The sequence below is a fragment of the Leopardus geoffroyi genome, chromosome C1 (assembly GCF_018350155.1).
Source record: "Leopardus geoffroyi isolate Oge1 chromosome C1, O.geoffroyi_Oge1_pat1.0, whole genome shotgun sequence".
Lineage (NCBI taxonomy): Eukaryota > Metazoa > Chordata > Mammalia > Carnivora > Felidae > Leopardus > Leopardus geoffroyi.
Window position 1 is genome coordinate 177,083,512 of NC_059328.1, and position 25,713 is coordinate 177,109,224.

Here is a 25,713-nt window from a genome sequence, read left to right on the forward strand (position 1 = left end):
TGCAAAAGTTCTGAGGTGCAAATAAGTATGATGTGTTGGAGGACACACCAGAAGGAGAACATTGGTAGGAAAAGAAATTGCCATAGTCAAGAATATATAGGTCCATATAAGCTTTAGCCCTTTTTATTCCCAACCCCTTTACTCCAGTTATCCAGTGTTATTAATAATAGTGTAAAACAGTTTCATGCTACTGTTAGGCCCTCCCCTACATCTCTTTCATTTCAATAATTCCTATTTCACAGTTACATTGCAAATGCCAGCCATGTTGCCATATTATGTTTACATTTGGCTAAAACTCTTTGCTTATCAGTTTTATTTTCTCATCTTCTTCTGTCATAAAATTTCTATTTTGATATAATTCTCATTTGGCTGGTGCTCATCCACCACTGTTTTAATAAAATGTACTTGGGGAATGAACTTCTGAATCCTTGCAGTGTCTTCATTTTATCCTTATACATAGCCCTACTGGGTGTAAGTTTCTTTCTTTTTTTTTTTTTTTTCAACGTTTATTTATTTTTGGGACAGAGAGAGACAGAGCATGAACGGGGGAGGGGCAGAGAGAGAGGGAGACACAGAATCGGAAACAGGCTCCAGGCTCTGAGCCATCAGCCCAAAGCCTGACGCGGGGCTCGAACTCACGGACCGCGAGATCGTGACCTGGCTGAAGTCGGACGCTTAACCCGACTGCGCCACCCAGGCGCCCCGTGGGTGTAAGTTTCTTAATTACCCCTCAATCATTTGTAGATTGTCTTCTAGTGTTATAGTTAAGAAATTTGATGCTAGCATTTCCTCATAAGGAACTTACTGTCTGTGAAAGTTTCTAAAATTTTTTCCTTGCCCTTAATTTAATCCTAAAATTTAAGATTTCCAGTGGAAGTGTGGTGTCTCTTTCTCCATGTATACACACACACACACACACACACACACACACACACACACACAAATATTCCTGCTTGTAGTAAGCTCTTGAAATTTGTACTAAAGACTTTAGCTCAAGAAAATTTTCTTCTGTTTAGTTAAACCTGTATTTGTTTCTTTTTCTCTTCCTGGAACTCCTGATTTTATGCTAGGGTTTCTAAGTCTTATATTTTCCTCATGATTGCCATTCTGTTTTGTTCTTTTTTGTGAGCAGTAGGTCAAAGATTGACCTATTGCAGCAACTTTTAGCCTTTCTGACTTCCGTTCACATAGTACATTTTAATCATACAAATCTAATCAAAGCAAAAAATTCTTGATGCAGTATATACTCTTACTATGTGTGATGCACTCTATTTTCTGCTCTTGTTTAGTATATTCTAGACTTTATTTAATTTTAAAAAAATACTAGTTGCTATATATACTAAATCAGTGATTCTCAACCAAGGACAGTTTTGCCTCCCAAGAGACATTTGGCATTGTGTGGAGACATTTTTATTGTCATGACTGAGTTGGATACTGCTGGCATCTAATGGGTAGAGGCCGGAGATACAATTACACATCCTACAATGCACAGGACAGCCCCCTCAACAAATGTCAGTAATGCCAAGTTGAAAACTGTACACTAAATTGATTTTTTGACTTCTCAGTGCTTTGTTTCTCAACCCTGGCAGTACAGCCATTAGAATCACATGAGAGGATTGATTTACTAAGTTGAGATTAGCTCATGACTGGTAGTTTTAAAAGTTCCTCAATGTTTAAAAAACACAGATTTATGGTATAGTAATGAGAAAATATCCAGGCCTAATTGTGTGTGTGTGTGTGTGTGTGTGTGTGTGTGTGTGTGTGTGTTTAACAAAAGCTGGTTATTAATCTGATATGTAAGCATTATAATATTTATACTTTTATTCAACTTTTTAGTTACTAACTTCACTAGTAAAAAGAAAATCTTTGTGTTAGATTATACTGTGTTTTGAATATTTGTTGTTCAGAAGATGAAATTAAACCAGACAATTAGACATTATTTCAGATAAGAATTTTTAGTGTAGTAATTAAGGTTATCACGTTTGCTATATTTTAGCCTTATACCACCTATATATTGTATTTTAAGGTGCAGACTAAGCATCATTCCCAGGTGGTTTGAATATCAGCAAATTATTAAGATACTACATTCTGGTGAGCCCATGTTTCTGTGTGGTGGTAGAAATAAGATTATTCTTGTTTAGATCACACAGAAGAGATAATACTTAGCCAAGTCAGTCCAGTTACAAATAGAGGAGTCTAGCAGAGGATCAGAATAAGTTGCAAAGTTGAGCCACCTTGGGTTCCCGGAGTTGGGAGAGGACTGGCCTTCAGTGATAGAAGGGGTTGAATATATTGTATATAGATTTGAAGATGTGTGAAGTTCTTTTCACATCTAAATGTGCTTTCCTCTTATCTGCCAACAGGTACAACTGTAACTGCTTTAAGATTGTTTAAGAATCTACCTGTAAGAAAGCAGTTTTACTCAACTGCTAAAAAATGTAAAGATGAAATAAAAAAGATCCAGGATCTCCTCATAAGCTATGGTATACTTAAACCTGACTTAAGGATTGTTTTTATACATAACAAGGTAAGTATTATTATGTTTCTATAAGATTTTTCGGTATATGATATTATAAAGGCACGATTTTATCAAAATCAGATATGTAAAGTCTTCTTGCAAAAATTTGTCCACATTTGTTTAGTTTATTTAGTATAAAGAACCTCTTTACTTTCTTATCTGACATCTAAATGAAATCTGATTGAACCTTTCATAATTTCTGAGATCAGAGATTTTGCCAGTAGACATCCAAGAAATATTTGAGTGCTACCTAAGTATGCAGATGTATAAGACTTGTTCTTTTCCTTTAAGGAGTTCACAATTTAGTGACATTTTTCACCTTCTATTACAACCTGTTTCTCCTTTGGAAGAGTTTTTTTTTTTGTTTTGTTTTTTTTTGTAAAGGAAACTACCTCATTTCTTCCCAGTTTTCAAGTGAGGCTGATTAAGAAATTCTTGTTGCTTGATGAATCTTGATAGAAGGAAAGGTATTTTCTGATTATTCTGTTTTTCATAAAATTCCACATGTGCACTTGAAATATTTAAGAGAGGAAAGCAGAAGTATGGAAACCCAATGGGAGTTGAGAGTTAACATTTATTGAGGCCCTACACAATGCTACATCATATCCTAGGTACATTAAACTCCTATGATCCACAGCAACAACTGAGTGAAGTAGACATATCAATTTACCATTGTCCTCTGGACTGAACTCAAGAGAGGTTTAATACTTTGCTCTGTGTTGCACAGCTAGTAAATTGTTGAGACGGGATTTGAAACTTAACATGCCTACAGAGTGCAGGCTATTTCCACTCTGCTGTCTTGTCTTTTCATTTTAATACCTTATGTATATATAGTTCTTTTCCAGGTTTCAGAACACTTACTAATAACTTTGTAAGTTAAGCAGCATTATTTCTATTTGTAGGAGGAACTTAAAGCTCAGAGTAATCAAAGAAATTGTTATATACTTTACAGTAATTAGTAGTACTGGGGTCAGAATCCTTTTTCATCCAGCATTCTTTCTATTCTGTGTCTATTTACTTGTTATTAAGATGATTCTGTCTTAAACCAAACCATGGTGGAATATTTATGATCAAAATCTTTGGTCATTTAAAAAAAAACAGAAAAGAAAGAAAAACATTAAGATTAGTCAGCCACCTATTCCTGCTACCATAGAACTCAACCACATGATACCTTGAGATCTCTTCCTGCTCTACCATGCTATGATTCCTCAGGATGTTGATAGATGGAGGCTCATCCCGGTAGTATAAATAACTCTATGACCTCTTTATCCAAAGGACATTTAGCAATTAAAAGCTGAATATACCCAAGTTAAGAAAAGATCAAGGACAGAAGAAAGTGATTGGGAAGGGAAAACATATGAAAAAGGTAAAATATGAAGATAGGAACTTCTTTTTTTTTTAAAGAAAAGCAACAATAAGGAGAAAATAGAATAAAACAAGATTTCTGCCTCATGTAATAGAAATGAGTATTTAAGTCAAATATATATTTTCTAAGTTTTGGATAAGTTTATATTATTTTCCAACCACTGTACGATCACCAGTACAGCCATTATCTTTTGAGAATGGAAGGTAGTATTTTATAATATGCTGCATTTTATTATTTTTTGAGGACAGCACATCTGAACTTACATTGAATAAACACAAGTCCCTTGATAGCCTTCAGTAATTTCAGATTCAGTTCAAATCCTAAAGAGTATGCTGAGAGTATTTTACCATGAAAGTAATGTGAGATTATCAAAAATCTTACAGTAAAATTAAGTATTAGTATTATTACACAAGGAGATCAAGGACTGAATTAGAACAAGCACTCTGTCTTCAAGCTTCCTTCTCTTAGTACAAATTAGTGTGCCACTTTTTTCTTTCTTAGTAGTGCTGTTGTGCCTCAAATGCTGAAATAATATTGTTAAACCTCCCAGAATGGCAGTGGCACATATCATAAATCTCTTTGAACATTGAGTCCTGCTCTCCTCTTAGCCTTTTTCTTTTAAACATGTTTATCATTCTTTATGTGCTTTTCAGAAGAATTTTTTGCCTTTGCTTGAAATTTAAACATGACTATATTGACATCTTTTCTTGAAATTTTTTTCTGCTTTATAAACAAACAATCATATTGCACATACTATGAGAAGTACTATTGCTATTTTGACATCTTGGATTAGATAGTGTTCCTTCTTTTTATGAAGGTTTAACCTGCCAAGACATTCTTTGAATACTGATAATGTTGATGTTCTTGCCAGTATGGTTATGTTAGAAAGAGGTATTTTTCTTCTTTCATCACCATGTTCCTTGAAAGCATATTGAATAATGAGACAGCCAAAGGGAAATAATTTACAAGTGGATTCAGTGACTTTATTTAAAGTAGATATTATTTGGAGAAATGTTAGAGCCATTCCTTAAACAAGCACTATAGTCTTCAGCTTTAGTTGTAATAACTGAATTCCTATGAAGTCCCGCTGTGTATATTTTCATTTATAATGTAGTTATTTCCTAGAACTAAAAAATTTTTTCAGTGTGATTATATGAAACCAATTTAGTATTCTAGCTCTTTCATATATGCATGAATAGTTCTGTAGACGACTAGTTTAGAATATAATGTTAAATTGTGATTTCAAATAAGGGGTACTTTCATATTTCATGGTTGTTGGTTTTTGTGAATGTTTTCTTCTGCCTAAAATACTATTTATGGTTGTAAAAATTGTTTTGAATTGAATTTTGTGTTGATAATTAGAGGCCCACAGGTATTGTAAAAGCTGAATTGGATTGTCATTGATACCAGAAGGTTTTAACTTTTACAAGAGAATAGTAATTTAAGGAGTGACTTTCCATCTACCTACCCTACCTCCATGTCACATTAGTCTAAAGGCTTATTGGGATCAGTTTATTTTTAAGGTCTGGAAGAATGATGACACAGCTTTGAAGAGTTGAATATCTCTGGCATCAGTCAATCTGGGAAGAGGCAGGACCTTAGCTGGAAACAGAAACCCAGAAAACTGGCCATAGAGATTTGGTAGTGTGTGTAGTGGCTTCCTCTCTTGACATAGTTTTCTGGGTCGCTAGGAGGGTACTCTTTTGTGGTGGTGGCTGAAGATGTAGGAGGAAGGGCGTGACCAAGAATGAGAAAGAAGGGACATGTTTATTAGATTATAAACTGAAGATTAAAAAGTAGTAGTTTATAATATGTATCCCCAGCATTCATGATAATTCTCTTTGTTCATTGTATTATTATTTTTTTTTTTTTTTGCAACTCTTAGCCTTTTACACAAATATTGTTAAATGTCTCAGTTTTGTTTCAGCTGTACTGTATGAGGAATCAAGAAAAAGTCCACAGTTGGGCCAGTATTATTACCCACATCCCAAGCAAGGTTATGGAGGCAGTATAGTCAACAGGAAATTCCAGTTCAAGACTAGTTCAAATGCCCTTTCCTTAAATTCCCTTTCTTTCTTCTAGTTCCAACTTTGAAAGTTTGAGTGGGTTTTGTTTTTTGTTTTGTTTTGTTTTTAATTAATGAAGGTGGAGGTCCATTCAGATATAGTTTTCAGGTTAGCTTGAGGTTGATTATCAGTCTTGATTGGTTGGTTGGGATTTTTTGGTGATGTTGTGTTTTGTTTTGTTTTTTTGCTGCCTGCAAATTAATGATAACTAAATTCTTTAAATGGTTCTGTTTTTTTCTTTGTTATATTCTTTTACTTTTCACCTAGTTTCTGTTAACTATTATATAGAAAAGATGAAAGACATACATAAGTCACATTTTATAGTTTTTTTTAAGCTTATTTATTATTTTTATTTTTAATTTATTTATTTTGAGAGAGAGAGAGAGCACACACACACACACACACACACACTGAGTGGAAAGGGGCAGAGAGAGAAGGAAACAGGGAATCCCAAGCAGACTCCGTGCTTTCAGCACAGAGCCCAACACAGGGCTTGATCTCACGAACCGTAAGATCAGGACCAGAGCCGAAATCAATAGTCATATAGTCAATGGAATGAGTCACCCAGGCACCCCTACTGTAGTTTATTTTTTATCTTGATGTTTATCCATACTAAAGGAATCTCTGAATTCTTCCCCATTCCCAGCAAGACATAGTTATTCTTCGTCTTCTTCTGTAACATTATTTACATATTTCTATTATGTCATTTTTGCTTTGTTGGCAATGATTTGTGTACTGTCTTTCCTTCTCAGCAGACTCTTGTGGGAGGGAGAACTGCATCTAATTCATATTCCCCTTAATACTCAGTGCATAGCACACAGTAAAATACTAAATGAAATACATGGTGCTAAAATCAAAATCACATAAATTTATAAAGCTCCAGTTTTGAACACTCTGGCCTCTTTAAGAACAGGCGTTACTGGAGAATCCAATCGGTTGAATCCTCAAAAAAGGATTCATTTTATATAATATGAGGATTCATCCTTTTGGATTCTTCAGTGACCTCTTAGATATTTACAGAGTGTATTCACACTTGTATTCATATATACTGTTCTAGTCTCTTTTCTTGTCATGTAAGTCATTGATATGTCTTCATTAGAACTAGTTAGGAAATACATAAAGATTGCATGGAGGGACAGTGAGAGGGAAACACTTGACAGGGACATAGTCTTTAAGTTATCAATTTAATATATTTTGTTTCTATTAACTTAATTAAATGGAACTATATGATTATTCCTTTACAAATTCTCTAACCAAATACATCTTACAGTTATTATTTATTCTAATACATTTCTCTACTTCAAAACAGTAGATTTCTCTTCTGATCAGTAATTTCCAGAGAATTCTGCACAAATCTAGCTTTTTGAGCTTAGGCCAGTAAAAGTTGATCACATGATCTCTAAGGCCCTTTTCAACTTTAAACCTCTTTGATTTTTAAGGATGTCTACATAAATCTTAAGCACTTCATTTCTTAAAAAATTGGAGCTTCACATTTCCATCACTTAGAAGTTCTAAGAAGGTGATTTATATATCAAATCACAAAATATAAGCATTTATGCCTCCTAGATTTTTAGGTCTTTACATCTAGAAAAGACCACTGAAAATCTTTTTTGTCCTGTCTTAAACCTTTTAGCAAATAGAGTATTTTTATCCCTATCCCTTCCCATTTTATCTTCATGTGACCATGTGAGTGGATTGGCTAATAACTTAAATGTTTGATGTAGCATAAGATAAGCTAAAGTTCAATTCTCTTAGCTCTTAATGCAATATTTATTCTCCTTTGCTATAGCTTTTCCACAGCTACTAGTTACAGAGCTTTGAGTATGTGCTATGGAATAATTATGTGATAGCCTGTGAATAATTACATGATAGGAGTTTACAGAATAAGTGAGGAAGATGTGAAAGTGTATGAACGTTTAAATAGATGAAAAGAATAATGAAAAGTTACTGATTATCAAATGATATTGGTAAATACTATGAAAAGGGAAAGGTTACTTCAGGCTAGAATAGTCAAGGAAGACTTCATGGTGGATGTATTTTGATCTGTATCTTTCTGTGGATGTTTAACAAATGTCTTGGCTGAACTGGAGCTGATGCTGGTGTAGATCAGTGTGTGTGGAGATAGGTCTGACCCCCATGAACAAGAGTTCTTTCTTGCTCTGAATAGATAAAATGTCACTTTACCTGTAACAAAATGTTTAGAGAACTTGCCTAAAGCCTAAGAGCTTCATGAAAATAAACTTAAAACCTCTTTATAGCTGGAATTCAGTTCCATACTAAATGTAGATGGTGAGGCAGGAGAGGGTCAGCAGAATTTCTGAAAAAAACCCTATGAGTAAGTGAAGGTATCTGATCTGGACAGAAAGCAAAACTTCTCCTTAGGTTTTTTTATTGATAGGAGCCAGATGAGAGCCCAGAGCAGTGAGGTGTAGATGTCCATTGGTAGTTATCAACAGGGAATCTTTAAGACCATCTCTCTCTCCTCCATGCTTTTATCTGTATGTGTCAGATGGTATTTCCAGAACTCTCAATCCTGGCAAGACCTCTCTAGTCTTTCCCTTAAGAGTCAAAGTCTTGCAACTGTGAAGTGCTTTGGGACTGCCAGCCCTAATCTCATCATGTTTTTATTCCCTTTTATGTCAATCAACTCAAGAAGGTTGAGTCTCTCAACTCATTATCACCCTGGACTCTTTTTCTCATCCAAATCATTTGTCTCTTACACATCCCCATGTCCTGAAATGTCCCATTTCATGATTAGTCACAAGTAAAATCCTCTGTGTCCTTAGCCTTTTCTTGCTCTGGAATCTGACTTTCCCTGAGAACACTATATCCTCTGCAGCCCTTTCAAATGGTGACTGATTTCTCTCATCTGTTGCTCACTTCCTTGTTCCTCATTGCAACTTCCAGACCATTCCTTTTTCTCTCCAACCCAAAATCTCATTCAGATTTTAATTTCATGTCTTTAGATCCCTAGATCACTATCACTCTGTGATTTCAGTATCCACATAGTCCTTTCTAGCTTCTCAAATCTTTTACCTTTTCTCCAGTGATTGTTCTTTCCACCCTACTGTAGCTATTAATTCCAGTAGCTATACCATAGACTTTGTCATTGCCAAAAACCACTTCCTCCATAATTTCATTGCTAAGTATTTCACTCTCTGACCATGACCTCCTGTGTCCCCAGCTTATTCCATCCAGCAACCTTCAGACTCTACTGGACCTGTAATCCATTGATCCTACCATCTTTTAATTGTTTTTTATCCCATTTTTTCCTCATTTCTCTGCTTAAATTATAAGGTCCGTAATTACCATGCTGTCCTTGGGTACTCCCTTAGTTTCTTGCTTCTCTCTCACTGAACTGTGCTTGTTTGACTAACCAAATCCTGGTGAAAGCCATCTTTTTGTCCTCTTGGTGCCTGAACCAAGCTGAATGTTGTAGAAGAAAATACACACCCATCCTGACTAGTACCACTTTAAATTCATGATCACTAATTTTAGTGCTGCCTGGCAGTCATACTGTGTTTCTCTAGTGCATTTTTCTCTCCTGATCTCCTACATCAGTGCTTTAAACAGACTGTAATGTGTATGTAGATCACCTGGGATTTCAGGATGCAGATTCTGATTTAGTAAGTTAGAAAGGGCCTGAGATTGTACATTCTCAACAAGCCTCCAAATGATGTGGTTGCTGCTGTCCATGAACTACACATTGATTGGCAAGGTCCCAAATGGCCATTTCATCTGTCCTGTCCTCAGACAGCCAACACCTTCTTTTCCGTCTTCACTGTCATCTGACCTTACATCCTATTTTAGTGAGAAAATTGAGGCAATCAGGAAAGGACTTCCACAAATCTATCCACCTATCTGCAGCTGTGTCCATACATCAGCCTTCCCTTCCATCACTATGGATGTACTCCCCACGTTCCTAGGAAAAGCTGACTTGGGCACCTCTTCTAGAAATAGTTGTCTTTATTCATTGTCTCCAATTACTGTCCTCCCATTTTCTCTTGAACCTATTTTCTCTCAGTTTTTCTCTACCACTTTCCCAAAACTGCTCTTGTCAGGGGCACCATTTACCTCCACATTGCTAAATCCAGTAGTCACTTCTCAGTCCTTATCTTAGTTAGCATTTGCCACAGTTGATCTTCCCATCCTTGAAACACTTTTTAACTTGGCTTCTAAGTCTGCACAACTTGCTTTTTTCCTATCTTTCTTTCTACATCAGTCCTCTAGTTGCATTTCATATCCTAACTTCTAAACTTGTAGTGTCCTACAATTTACTCTCTTGTATATATGTGTGTGTGTGTGTGTATATATACACATTTTCATAGTGTGCTTATTCAAATGACTTTACATATCATTTATCCATTGATGACTCCTAAATTTTTATCTCCATTCTATAACTCTCCCCTGAACTCCAAACTCTGATTACCACCCAGAAATCCTCTGCGTATTTGGTAATGATAATTTGACACATTTAACTTGTCAAAAACTGAGCTTTGTATCTCCTCTTCTGGAACTTTTTCCACAGCCTTTCCCATCAATATATGAGAATTCTGTATTTCTAGGTGGCAAACCAAATGCCTTAAGATTATCCTTGACTATTGATTCTCTTTCACTTTGATTCAAGAGTAAATTCTGTAGGCCTACCTTCAAAATATATGTAAAACCTAACCAGATTTCACCATGTCGTGACTACCACTGTGGTTCAAGCCACCATCATCTCTCACCTGGGTTTTTTTAATAGTATCCTAATTGGATCTCTCCACTTCCTTCTTTGCTGTTTTAAGTCTGTTTACTGCCCAATAACTAGAGTCATTCTGTAAAAGCGTAAGTCAGATCATGCAACTCCTCTTTAATGAGTTTCCATATCAGAGTAAAATCAAAGCCTTTGTAAATGGCCTATCAGTTTTACATCCAGGTCAGTAAACTTTGTTTAAAAAAAAGAATCATATAGTAAATATTTTGGGGTTTGGGGGCTATACAGTCTCTTACAACTCTTCAGTTTTGCCTTTGTAGCATGAAAGCAGCCACAGACTGGAAAACTTCAAAAAGAAAATTTAAAGGCAATCAGCCCCTTGGCCTGTAGTTTGCTTCCCTTTTGTAGATGATCTGATTCACCATTTCATCTGATGTCATTTATTTCTTTCCTCTTACTCACTTTGTTTCAGTTGAACTAGCCTCCTTGTTGTTCCTTGAACTTGTTAGTCATACTTCCAATTCAGGACCTTTGTGTTTGTAGTTCCTTTGCCTAGAACATTTTTGTATACATTTGGCTCAATCTCATCTTTTAAAACTTCTCAGGCTTTCTTTAGCCACCCTAAAATTGCAGTCATTTCCCCTGTCCCACACACATTTTCCTGCTCTATTTTTCTTCTTAAAACTCATAACCATCTAATATGCTATATATTGTACTTATCTTGATTTATTGTCTTTCTCTTCTCTAGAATATAATTTCCATGAGAGGAAAGGTGTTTTACTACTGTCTCACTGCTGTACTCCTAGAGCCTACAGTAGTATTTCATGTAGGTGCTCAAAAAAAATAGGTGGTAAATGAATGTAATCAAGGGTTCAGAGCATGGAGGACAGGAGTGCTCCATCACATGAATGGCACTAGTGCATACTAAATTGTGAATGTAGGTAGTTAAGCACTTATGATACAGGCTGATGAGGTCACTAAAGATTAAAGACAGCAACTGGAACAGAGAGGTAGCAAAATAGCAAGTATCGGCTCTTAGACCTGAAACACTTCCTTTTCCTTCTGGGGAACTCATAGAAAGTCTGAGAAAAGGGAGGGCTGACTTTGGTCTCTAGGCAGATGTGGATATTATTGAAGTAGACACAACCTGTAGTGAAGTAGACACAACTTGTAATTTCATCTAGGACCCCCCCCCCCCCCGCCCCAGGTGGGTGAGTCTATATTATAGAATTTGCTAATATGGATAAATGGATCAAATCATTCTAGGTAGAGAAATAGTGTGAAGATAAAAGGTATAGGTAGGTTACACATTTACAGGCAGTTAAATCAGTTTAGGTGAGTCAGGTATTTTATATAGAGAAGTAGAGGAAGATAGATAAGTGAAAGATAATTTGAGGCTAGATTATAAAAGAATAAAAAGAATATAAAAGAATGCTAGGCTGAATCTTTTTTGTTTCTTTTTAATAGAAAATTGGGAATAGGGAAATGATCAAGGTGTTAACTCTGACATTAGTTTGGCAGTAGTGTGCAGGAAAGAATTGTAGGAGGCTTTGAGCAGTAAGTGTTACAGCTTTAAGCTGTTAACAAAAGTCCAGGCACCTTGGGCCTGAATAAGGATAAATACATTGACAAAGAAAGCAAAGAGTGTCTGTGATAGCAATTATAAGGAAGAATCAATGAGACTGGTTGACTGACTGCATGTGGAAAATGAACACAAAAGATCTGAGGGTATCTGATTTATTTAATTTACATGCCTAGGAAAATGATAATGCTACATCGCTTTTATATCCCTGGATGGGTGTATCTGACTTTCACTTTTAATGTGTAGTTACCTTCATGTATTACTCTGACATAATTTTGATTTCACTTTAAAAAGAATCTAATACAAACAAAAAATGAGGTTTTGAAGTGAAGTTATTGTTACCTCATCAATAAAGGTTTTGGTAACTAGTCAATTAAGAAAGGAAAGTTAATCATCTCCAAGTTGGATGTTAGTTGTTAGCTTTAAACCTTACTGCTTGTTTTTTTTTTTTTTTTTTAAGTGTTTTTTATTTTTGAGACAGAGACAGAGCATGAGCAGGGGAGGGGCAGAGAGAGAGGGAGACACAGAATCTGAAACAGGCTCCAGGCTCTGAGCTGTCAGCCCAGAGCCTGATGCGGGGCTCGAACTCACAAACCGCGAGATCATGACTTGAGCCGAAGTCAAGACGCTCAACCGACTGAGCCACCCAGGCGCCCCAAAACTTACTGCTTGTTTTTAAAAAGAGGCACAAGGGGTACCTGGGTGCTCAGTTGGTTAAGCCTCCAACTCTTGATTTTGGCTCAGGTCATGACCTCACGGTTGTGAGATCAAGCCCCGTGTTGCACTGTGTTATGGGCATGGATCCTGCTTAAGATTCTCTCTCTCTCTCTCTCTCTCTCTCTCTCTCTCTGTCTCTCTGTCTCTCTGTCTCTCTCTGTCTCTCTCTCTCCCCCCTACCTGTCCCACCCCTATGCGGGCATACACTTTCTCTCTCCCTCTCTCTCTCAAAAAAAAGGCATAAAATTAGAAAATAAGGTTATCTATTACCAGGACATTTGCCTGAATAAAATAGGATGCTTGGGAAGAGAAGTACCATCAGGGAAACACCAGGAGCCAGCTGATGGGAGTATTAGAAGCTCAGAATCTCTGGATTTGGTGTTTATCTCTTTCTTTCTAAACATTATTTTGTCAAGAACACTTAACATGAGAGCTACCTCTTAATCTTTTTTGGATACAGTGCAATATTGTTGACTAGAGGTACAATGTTACACAGCAGATCTTTAGAACTTAATTGTGTTTAACTGAAATTTGATGCCCATTCATTAGTAACTCCCTATTTTCCCCTCCCCCCCATCCCCTGGATAACTACCATTCCATTCTTTGATTTAATGAACTTAACTATTTTAAATGCCTCATATAAGCAGAATCATATATTTGTCTTTCTGTGACTGGCTTATTTCACTTGGCATAATATCCCCAAGAATCCTCCATGTTGTCACATATTACAGAATTTCCTTTTTTAAGGCTGAATAATATTCTATCAAATGGATATACTACATTTTCTTTAACCATTGATCTGTCAGTGGACATTTAAGTTGTTTCCACATCCTGGCTGTTGTATGTAGTACTGCAGTGAATGTGAGTGCTAATACCACTTTCAGAGCCTGCTTTCAATTCCTTTGAATAAATACTCTGTCATGAGATTGGATTCCTAGATCATATAGTAGTTCTATTTTTAATATTTTGAGGTACCTCCATACTATATCCATAGTATTTGCATCCTCATGAATAGTATACAAGGGTTCCAGTTTTTCCACATCTTCCTCAATATTTATCTTTTCAGTTTTTGATAATAGCCATCCTGACAGGTGTGAGGTGATACCTCATTGTGGTTTTAATTTGCATTTACCTGATGATTAGTGAGATTGAGCATTTTTTCACATATCTGATGGCCTTTTATATTTTCTTCTTTGGATAAATGTCTGTTCAAGGTCTTCACCCATTTTTTCGTTGGTATTAGTGTTTTTGTTAGGGAGTTGTAGGAGTGCCTTACATACTTTGGAGATTAATCATTAGATATATAGTATGTACATGTTTTCTACCATTCCATGGGTTACCTTTTCATTTTGTTGATAGCTTCCTTAGCTGTGCAGAAGCATTTTAGTTTGATTAGTCCCTCTTGTCTGTTTTTCTTTGTTGCTTGTGCTTTTGGTGTAATTTCAAAGAAATCATTGCCAAGATCAGCATCATGAAGATTTTCTCCTGTCTTCTCTTTTAGGAGTTTTACAATTTTTGGTCTTATATTTAAGTCTTTAATTAATTTTAAATTGATTTCTATGTATAATGTAAGATAAGGGTCCAACTTCGTTCTTTTGTATATGGATATCATTTTTCCAGCCCTGTTGGTTGAAGAGACTCTCCTTTCTGCATTGTGTGTTCTTGACACCCTCATCAGATATCAGTTGACCATATATGCATGGATTTATTTCTGGGCTTTCTACTCTTTTCTGTCTGCCTTTATGATTGTCTTTATGTCAGTACCATACTGTTGTGTTTACTGTAGTAATATATTTTGAAAGTAGGTAGTGTGATGTCTCCAGTTTTGTTCTTTACCTCTGGATTGATTTGGCTGTTTGTGGTCTTTTGTGGTTCCATGAGTTTTAGAATTATGTTTTTCTATTTCTATAAAGAATGTCATTAGGATTTTTGGTAGGAATTGCATTGAATTTGTAGAGTGCTTTGGGTAATATGGACATTTTAGTAGTACTAAATCTTCTGATCCATGAACACAGGATGCCTACTCATTTGTCATCTTTAATTTCTTTTGTCAGTGTTTTGTAGTTCTCAACCTACAAGTCTTTCACCTTTTAAATTTATTCCTAAGTATTTTTTTCCTTTTTGGTGCTCTTGTAAATGGGATTGTTTTTCTAATTCTTTTTCAGATAGCTCATTGTTAGTGGATAGGAACGTAGCTGGTTTCGTATGTTGATTTTGTATCTTGCAACTTTACTGAATTTATTAGTTCTAAGTTTTTTTTTTTAATATGATATTTTTGTTATTTTGAGAGAGAGAAAGAGCAGAGGAGAGGCAAAGAGAAAGGGAGAGAGAATTCCAAGTAGGCTCTGTGCTGTCAGTGCAGAGCCCAACATGGGTCTCAAACCCATGAACCATGAGATCATGACCTGGGCTGAAATTAAGAGTCAGATGCTAACCCAACTGAGCCACTTACGTACCCCCTAACAGGTTTTTGATGGAGTCTTCAGGGTTTTCTATGTATAGGATCATGTCATCTGCAAACATGGACAGTTTTACTTCTTCCTTTCTGGTTTGGATGCCTTTTATTTCTTTTTCTTGCCTAATTGCTTTAGCCAGGACTTTAAGTTGTATGATGAATAGAAGTGGCAGAAACAGGCATCCTTGTCTTGTTCCTGATCTCAAAAAAAAAAAACTTTTAGTTTTTTACCATGGAGTGTAATGGCTGCTATGGGATTTTCATAGATGGCTTTTATTATGTTGAGGTACTTTCCTCCTATTCCTAGTTTATTGAGTTTTTAATCATGAAATGGTGTTGAGTTCTGTCAAATGCTTTTTCTGCACCTGTTGAGACAATCATGCAATTTTTATCCTTTATTTTGTTAATATACTATATCAAAAAAACCAACTCTTAGGTTTTTTTTCTGCTGTTTTTCTATTTTCTCTTTAATTTAGTTCTGTTCTAATCTTTATTTCCTTCCTTCTGCTAACTTTGCTCTTAGTTTATTGTTTTTCTAGCTCCTTCAGGTGCTAGAAAAGTTGGTTGGTTAGGCTAGTTAGGTTGTTTATTTGACATCTTTCTTTTTTAATGTGTTATTGCTCTGGATAAACTGTACTGCTTTTACTGCATCCCATAAGTTTTGGTACATTGTCTTTCATTTACCTTAAAGTATTTTCTGATATTCTTGTGTCTTTGACTCAGTGGTTGTTTAGGAGTGTGTTATTTAATTTCCACATACTGTGACTTTTCTACTTTTCTTCCTATTGATTTCTAGTTTCATTCCATTGTGGTCAAAAAAAATTCCTTGATATGTTTCAATCTGCCTAAATTTGTTAAGATTTGTTTTGTCTTAACACTTGATCTGTCCTGGAGAAAGATCCATGTGACCTTGAGAAGATGATGTATTCTGCTGTTGAGTGGATTGTTCTGTATAGGTCTGTTAGGTCTGTTTGGTCTGTAATGTTCAGGTCTTCCATTTCCTTATTGATCTTCTGTCTGGATTTTCTATTCATTATTGGTCTTTATCTGCGAAGAGAACTAGAGAACCATGTAGAGGATGGAGTTGCGTTGCAGATGAGATGGTCGGGATAGCTTCACTTAGAAGTATCAGCAAGTTTGGAGAAGAAATATCTCATGAAAAATAAATTGTAATAGAAAAGGTATTCTATTCAGTGAGAATAAAGAGGAAAAGCTGAAATCAAATAGTTACAAAGCAAAAGCAGCTTGATTTGCACATAACCTTTTCTGTAAAGTTAAATATGGATGGAAGTGATGGTTCAGGGTTCCAAGATGAAAGCACTTTCAGAAAGGCTAATCTGAAAGATTATTAGAAAAACATTTCTAATAAGATTAATGAAATCTTGGAAATAATCTTTCTTGTTTTAAATACCACAAAGAGTATCTACAGTCTTCCTTTGAAAGTTATGTAAAGATTAATTTCATGTTTTTAAATTTTTATTAAACTTTTTGAAAAATCCTATCTTTACAGGGTTCAAAAACCAAAAAAAATAGAAAAGGTACAGTGAAAAAATTACTCTTAATGAGCTCCTATAAGCTTCCCCTCCCATAGGTGAAGTTACTGGTACTAATTTCTTTGTAATCTTCAGGAAAAATTATTATGTATACTCTATTTCAAAAAATGAATATAGAATAAGAGACATTGAAGCTGAGTAAAAGTAAGGATAAGAGATACTAAATTCAGACTTGTGTTGAATAAATTTTACTCTTCCTTTTTTAGTCTGTGGGTACTTAGCAAGAATCAAGTCATATGAATGTTTATGATGTTAATACAATGTGATATTCTTTTAGCAGTAGTGATAATTATATTGAAAGTAGTTAAAGCTTTTTTAAAGAAATTCAGATGCGAACTTATTAGTATATCTGTGCATATTATCTGTTTCAAAGGTTTGATTGCAGTCTAGGCCAATATGTATACTTTTTATTTCATATTCTAGAATGAGTCACCTTTGGTCAGGCAGTGTTAGTAGCAATGCATTTTTTAGTTAATTGTACATCACCTGTGTGCAGCCTCCTTTTTCCTGCTATTGCAAATTGACTTCACAGTTGAGGCTTACTACTTTAATACTGAGTATCTCATCTAATCACTTCCTTCAAATAGTATAAGTCAATGAAATAGGAAGAGTGACAAGATATATTTGGCTAATGTCAATCAATTACTTAATGTGCATGTAATAATATATTTTTTATTGAGGTGTTTTTGCACTGTCATCGTACTGACTAGAGTCAGATTCTTACTTGGCACATCCAGATGCTCCAACTTTGTATGACCTAGATAGAAAACATATGGGGGTATGTGTGTGTATTTTTAGCACATGTTAAGCTTTCAGCCTTAGGGCAAAATATATGCAAAACTTCAAGAAGTGAAAAGAAAATCTCTTTTAGAAAAGAATACAGGATTGATGAAATGGTGGAGAAAACAAACTAAACTAAAAACTATTTGCTGTAGAAAATACAGTATTTAAAAATTGAGTTTCTTTAAAAACAAAGATCCTTAATTTTTAATTACCACATTTAAAAAATTTTTCATCCATTGTTTCCACAATGGGTTCTTTTTTTTTGAAAATGAATTTTACTTTGCCTAAGTTAAAGTGAAGATTTAATTTGTTGGCAGACCTCTTTATCATTTACTGCTATCCCAACTGTAACTCATTTAGAAAATGCTCCTAAATTAGCCCCATTTATCTGATGCAATAATCGCCTACTGTGAAATGTTGTTCCAGAACTACTAGCCATGTTCACTTTAAGAAAAGAAATTCTACATTTAATTATTCTTATGTTTGATAGCTTTTTTAGAACCCACTTCTTCAAGTGATCTTTTTTGCAATCCTGTGCACTAGCTATTTATCAGGTCAGGCAGTGAAATAACATGTTTGGATTAATCAGCAGCTAAGATTTATATCTTTAGACATCACCTGAGGCAGCACTCTAATACAAACTAAAATAATATATTTACATTAGAAGTATTACAAGTTTTATGTGTATTCAGTGCAGGAAATTTAGAAATCTTAAAACATTAATTTTCTTGAAATATTTTCTTGACTACTTTTTAAAACATCTTTACATGTATATATCAGAGATGTAGCTTTAAAGAGATAAACTTTTTGTGAATAAATTGTTATTGCTCAACTGTTCCTTGTTTAGAGTAACTTGTGATATGGAAAGTTTGAGGCAGGGGCACTTTATTCCCGTACATTATTCAGAACTTTGCCTACTTTCTGTTATTTTGAATATTTTTCCTTAAAACACCAGCTAATAGCTGGCTTAAAATAACAGCTATAATTCAGAAGCCAGCAGGGGCACTGGGGTGGCTCAGTTGTTTAAGCGGCCGACTCTTAATGTCGGCTCAGGTCATGATCTCACAGTTTGTGAGTTGGAGCCCCGCAACAGGCTCTGCACAGACAGCCTGCTTGGATTCTCTCTCTCCCTCTCTCTCTCTGCCCCTCCTCTGCTCTCTCTCTTTCTCAAAAATGAATAAAGAAACATTAAAAAAAAAAAGAATCCAGCAGTTCTTTGTCTTTTTACATGCAAACGTACAGGAAATGTAAAGATTGCAGTCTGGCATTTCCTCAAAAAATAGTTACCATATTACCCAGCAATTTCACTTCTAGGAACATACCCAAGAGAAATGGAAACGTATTTCACACAAAAACTTGCACATGAATGTTCATACCCACATCATTCATAATAGCCAAAAGGTAGAAATAATCCAAACATACATCATCCAGTGAAAGGATAGTTCAAAAATATATCCATACGATGGAATATTACTTAATCATTAAAAAAGGAAGGAGAGTGCCACCTGGATGGCTCAGTTGATTAAGTGTCTGACTCTTGATTTCAACTCAGGTCATCGTTTCATGGTTTGTGAGATTGAGCCCCATGCTGGGCTCTGCTCTGCAGTGGGTATGGAACCTGCTTAAAATTCTCTCTCCCTCTCCCCCTAATCCTCCCCTCATTACTATTGACAAATCTCATGTGATCTAGGGAAAAATCTCACATCTAAAGCCAAATGTCGTGAAATCTCCTTCAAAACAACAACAACAACAACAACAACAACAAGAAGGGGGCACTGGTACAACATGGATAAGCCTTGAAAATGTTACATTAAATGAAAGGAAACCACTCACAAAAAACTATGTATTGTGTGATTCCATTTATATGAAAAACCCCAAGTAGGCAAATTTATAGAGACAGAAGGTAAATTAGTGATCACCTTGGGTAAAGGTGGCAGAGAATGGAGAGTGTTAATAGGTACAGGGTTTCTCTGTAATGATAAAATTGTTCTAAAATTAGTTGTGATAGTTACATAACCTTGTAAATATACTGAAAACCATTGTCTTATACACTTAAAATGGGAGAATTTGTATGGTTTATGAATTGTATCTCAATAAAAGTGTAATATTTTAAAAATGAAAGAAAAATAGAGGTTCCTTTGGATTTCCTAAAGTAAATTAGTAGACAAAGACTATAATTTCTTTCCTTTTTTTTTTTTTTTTTTTAAGCCCCCGCACCCAGCATGGAGCTTAACTTGGGGCTTGAACTCACTACCCTGAGTTCAAGACCTGAGCTGAGATCATGAGTCAGATGCTTAACCTACTGAACCATCCAGGTGCCCCAAAGACTATAATTTCTAACCCATGTAGTGAGATGACAACCCAGTCTTAATTTTTAAAAATAAAGAAGTAGTTTTCAATTCCACTCAGGTTACTTTTCTCTAGAAAAATGTATTCTACAAATGTTCACTCCTTCAACAAATTGTTTGTTGTGCCCTATTGGGTATATGACAGTGTTCTTGATACCAGAGACACCGTTACATTCCTGATTCTTCTTTTCTTCCTCTCCACATGCAGTCAGTCACCAAGTCACATTAAGTCTATTTCATGTCCCTTAGTTTATCCGTGTTCTGTTCCCCTCTTAGCAATATGTGTGGTTCTATTACCTAGACCAGTCTCAACCACAGTATTAATATTAGTAAAATACCAGAGATTACAAATGTTTTACCTTAAAAAAAAAAAAAAAAAACTAGAGGAATAATCCTGTAAATGTCATTTTCACTAACTTGTATTCCACTTTGTTTTTTGGTAAGTGGAAGAAAAATTGGTAACTTTACAGCTAGTGTGCCAGGAATCACACACAGTCCTCAGGGCTTAATGGGAATATTTTATGAATGTGAACTTCATCAATTTTGCATGTCCTCAGTATAAGTTGAGACACTTTGAGTTGAATTAATACAATCACATTTTTAAAAATCCATATTACTTTAGTTTCAGTTCTCAATAAGTCATTGTTATAAAAGATCATTTTGATTTAAATACAGTTTACCTATTACATAAATTCAAGATATATACAGCATGTTATGGGGCACCTAGGTGGCTCAGTTGGTTGAGCATCTGACTTCAGCTCAGGTCATGATCTCACGGTCTGTGGGTTCAAGCCCCGCATCGGGCTCTGTGCTGACAGCTCAGAGCCTGGAGCCTGCTTTGGATTCTGTGTCTCCCTCTCTCTCTCTCTGCCCCTCCCCCACTTGTGCTCTGTCTCTCAAAAATAAAATGTAAAAAAAATTTTTTTTAATTAAAAAGAAAGATGTACAGCATGTTAAATGATACATTTATATATTGTAATATAGTTACCATTGTAGCAATAAGTATTTCTGTCATATTACATAATTTTCTTTAGTGGTTGGGATAATTAGGTTCTGCTCTCATAACAAGTTTAATGATTATTATGCAATACTGTTGTCAGTATTTGCTATATTATGCATTAGATCTCTAGGACTTATTTACTACTTGTTGCAAGTGTGTACCTTTAAACAACATCTGTCCTATTTCCCCATCCCCTAGTAACTACCATTTTATTCTCTGATTTCTACAAGTTTGTCTTTACATTCCATATATGAATGATATCATATAGTATTTATCTTTCTTTGTCTGACTTTTCTCACTTAACATAATGTCCTTAAAATCCAAAGATCTTTTTCTGATATCTGTGTGATCAGGCATTTTCCCAACTAGATGTGTTTCTCCAGTGACTCTGCATTGCATGTAAAATAAACTATAAACTTGCTTCCATGGTATGATAGTTCATTCAGGATCTTGCTCCTTTCTGTCCAGCTTCCATCCCCAGCAAAGGCATATTCTCTATGCTTCCATGTGTTGCATGTGCCCTTCTATCTGTCAGCATTGCCCTTCCCATGATTTGTGGATGGCCAGCTCCTTTCAGGTCTCACTGCACATGCATTTGGCTCTGTGAAGTAGACCTAGGTTTCTTCTACAATGCCTCCTCTGTGTTTCGTAATAGCGGTTTTTATAATGCATTATAATTTTTATTTATTTTTATTTAATTTACATCAAAGTTAGTTAGCATATAGTGCAATAATGATTTCAGGAGTGGAATGCAGTGATTCACTCCCTACGTATAACACCCATTGCTCATCCCAACAAGTGTCTTCTTCTATGCCTCTTGCCCACAACCCCTCCAGCAACCCTCAGTTCTCTGTATTTAAGAGTCTCTTATGTTTTGTCCCCCTCCCTGTTTTTATATCATTTTTGCTTCCCTTCTCCTGTATTCATCTGTTTTGTATTTAAATTCCACATATGAGTGAAGTCATATGATACTTGTCTTTGACTAATTTCGCTTAGCATAATACCCTCTAGTTCATCCACGTAGTTGCAAATGGCAAGATTTCATTCTTTTTGATTGCCGAGTAATACTCCATTTTTTTATTTTTATTTTTTTAACGTTTATTTATTTTTGAGACAGAGAGGACAGAGCATGAACGGGGGAGGATCAGAGAGAGAGGGAGACACAGAATCCGAAACAGGCTCCAGGCTCTGAGCAGTCAGCACAGAGCCTGACGCAGGGCTCAAACTCACAGACCACGAGATCGTGACCTGAGTGGAAGTCGGCCGCTTAACCGACTGAGCCACCCAGGCGCCCCTACTCCATTTTATACACATACCACATCTTCTTTATCCAATCATCTGTTGATGGACATTTGGGCTCTTTCCATACTTTGGCTATTGTTGAGAGCACTGCTACAAACATTGGGGTGCATGTGTCCCTTCAAAACAGCACACCTTTATCCTTTGGATAAATACCTAGTAGTGTAATTGCTGGGTCGTTGGGTAGTTCTATTTCTAATTTTTTGAGGAACCTCCATACTGTTTTCCAGAATGGCTACATCAGTTTGCATTCCCACCAGCAGTGCAAAAGAGATCTTCTTTCTCCGCATCCTCACCAACATCTGTTGTTGCCAGAGTTGTTAACGTTAGCCATTCTGACAGGTGTGAGGTGGTATCTCATTGTGGTTTTGATTTGTATTTCCCAGATGATGAGTGATGTTGAGCATTTTTTTCATGTGTCTGTTAGCCATATGGATGTCTTATTTTGAACAGTGTCTGTTCATGTCTTTTGCCCATTTCTTCACTGAATTCTTTGTTTTTCAGGTGTTGAGTTTGGTAAGTTCTTTATAGATTTTGGATACTAACCTTTTATCTGATATGTCATTTGCAAATATCTTCTCCCATTCCGTTGGTTGCCTTTTAGTTTTGCTGATTGTTTCTTTCGCTGTGCAGAAGCTTTTTATTTTGATGAGGTCCCAATAGTTCATTTTTGCTTTTGTTTCCCTTTCCTCCGGAGATGTGTTGAGTAAGAAGTTGCTGTGGCCGAAGTCAAAGAGGTTTTTGCCTGCCTTCTCCTCGAGGATTTTGATGACTTCCTGTTTTATTTTTAGGTCTTTCATCCATTTTGAGTTTATTTTTGTGTATGGTGTAAGAAAATGGTCCAGGTTCATTCTGCATTTGGCTGTCCAGTTTTCCCAACACCATTTGCTGAAGAGACTGTCTTTATTCCATTGGGTATTCTTTCCGGCTTTGTCAAAGATTAGTTGGCCATATGTTTGTGGGTCCATTTCTGGGTTCTCTATTCTGTTCCATCGATCTGAGTGTCTGTTTCTGTGCCACTATATACTGTCTTGATGATTATAGCTTTGTAATACAGCTTGAAATCCAGAATTGTGATGCCTCCAGCTTTGGTTTTCTTTTTCAGGATTGCTTTGGCTATTCAGGGTCTTTTCTGGTCCCATACAAATTTTAGGATTGTTTGTTCTAGCTCTGTGAAGGATGCTGGTGTTTTGATAGGGATGGCATTAAATATGTAGATTGCTTTGGGTAGTATTGACATTTTAACAATATTTGTTCTTCCAATCCATGAGCATGGAATATTTTTCCTGTGTGTGTGTGTGTGTGTGTGTGTGTGTGTGTGTGTCTTAAGTTTCTTTTATAAGCTTTCTATAGTTTTCAGTGTATAGATTTTTCACCTCTTTGGTTAGGTTTATTTGTAGGTATTTTATGAGTTTTGGTGCAATTGTAAATGGGATCAATTCTTTGAATTCTCTTTCTGTTGCTTCATTATTGGTGTATAGAAATGCAACTGATTTCTGTGCATTGATTTTATATCCTACAACTTTGCTGAATTCATGAATCAATTCTAGTTGGGTTTTTCGGTAGAATCTTTTGGGTTTTCTGTATAGAATATCAAGTCATCAGCGAAGAGTGCAAGTTTGACTTCCTCCTTGCCAGTTTGGGTATCTTTTATTCCTTTGTGTTGGCTGATTGCTGAGGCTAAGACTTCCAATACTATGTTGAATAACAGTGGTATGAGTGGACATCCCTGTCATGTTCCTGACCTAAGGGGGAAGCTGTCAGTTTTTCCCCATTGAGGATGATATTAGCAGTGGGTCTCTCATATATGGCTTCTGTGATCTTGAGGTATGATCCTTCTATCCCTACTTTCTTGAGGGTTTTTATCAAGAAAGGATGCTGTATTTTGTCGAATGCTTTCTCTGCATCTATTGAGAGGATCATGTGGTTCTTACTCTTTATTTTATTAACGCAATATATCACATTGATTTGAGGACATTAAACCAACCTGGCATCCCAGGTATAAGTGCCACTTGATTGTGGTGAATAATTCTTTTAATGTACTGTTGGATCTGGTTAGCTAGTATCTTGTTGAGAATTTTTGCATCCATGTTCATCAAGGAAATTGGTCTATAGTTCTCCTTTTTAGTGGGGTCCTTGTCTGGTTTTGGAATCAAGGTAATGCTGACCTCATAGAATGAGTTTGAAGTTTTCCTTCCATTTCTATTTTCTGGAACAGCTTCAAAAGAATAGGTGTTAACTCTTCTTTAAATGTTTGAGAATTCCCCTGGAAAGCCATCCAGCCCTGGATTTTTGTTTTTTGGGAGGTATTATGCATTATAATTATTTTAATATTTTGTTTTCCTTTTATATTTTTAGCTTGTTGAGAGCCAGTTCCTTGTCCTTTCATCTTTGTATTCCCAGCTTTTAGCATGGAATCTGGTATGAAGTTAATGCTCAGTAAATATTTGCTGAAAAAATTCAAAATCAGTTTCTCTAATTAATTGGGATAAGTATATATTATATGTAATGAAATTAAAGATTAAACATGTTCTTGTGATTCTTCATCCCATGTTTCCTGGAGCAGTGACAGTTTTAAATAGTCCAGTGTATTGTCCTTTAAGTATAAATGTAGTTATCAAGACATAATTTTTTGTTTTGAAATATACACATTAAACCTATACCTCAATTTTTAATTGTTTAATATTTTTTAATACTTAGATTTCATGTAGTTTGTATATTTTTTTCTAATTCAGATCACTTTCAGAGCAATACATAATAGTGAGATGTTGAAATTTAGGATGGAACAATACCTAAATTGTCTTCCTCATTCTGTCATTTTGCTGTGCACTTTGGGCCTAATTACTGCACATCTATATTTATATGTATATTAATGAATGAAAATTATTGGAAATTTAGAAATCCTTAGGTATAAGGCTCTGTTATAATAAGATTAAGGTTGGTACTGACAGCTGTAGTCTGAAAAATACTGTGATTTTAGGATTATAGGATAGTAGTTCCCTATCTTTTTGGATTTCATTATTCTGGTATGTGTTCTTTTTCGGGGGGGACCCCAGTTATTTACCTTTAAATGAATAGATTAAAAATAATTTTGGTTTGAGAATACATTAATACCCTCAAGTTAATTAGACAGTAGATAGTTATCACATAGCCATGGAGGGTAATTATACATGAAAATGCATTTCTCTTTAAGAATTCCCAATTAGGGTCTGGCATTGGCTCTAGCTTATTACTGTTTTTAACTAGAGAGGGGAGGGATGTTAGCAAAGTAAAAACAGTGAGTTTGTAGCCATAAAAGTTGGGTATAAATCATGGTTCCATGACCTGCTA

General features: G+C 35.5%; 1 protein-coding gene across 1 annotated transcript in view; it reads left to right on the top strand.

Annotated features, from left to right (window-relative positions):
- Window positions 1–25,713, top strand: part of PMS1 (PMS1 homolog 1, mismatch repair system component) — a 99,270-nt gene that overhangs the window by 36,855 nt on the left and 36,702 nt on the right. Inside the window, exon 6 of the mRNA XM_045480502.1 lies at window positions 2,364–2,527. Within this exon, the coding sequence (XP_045336458.1) occupies window positions 2,364–2,527 (164 nt within the window). The remainder of the gene's footprint in view (window positions 1–2,363; window positions 2,528–25,713) is intronic.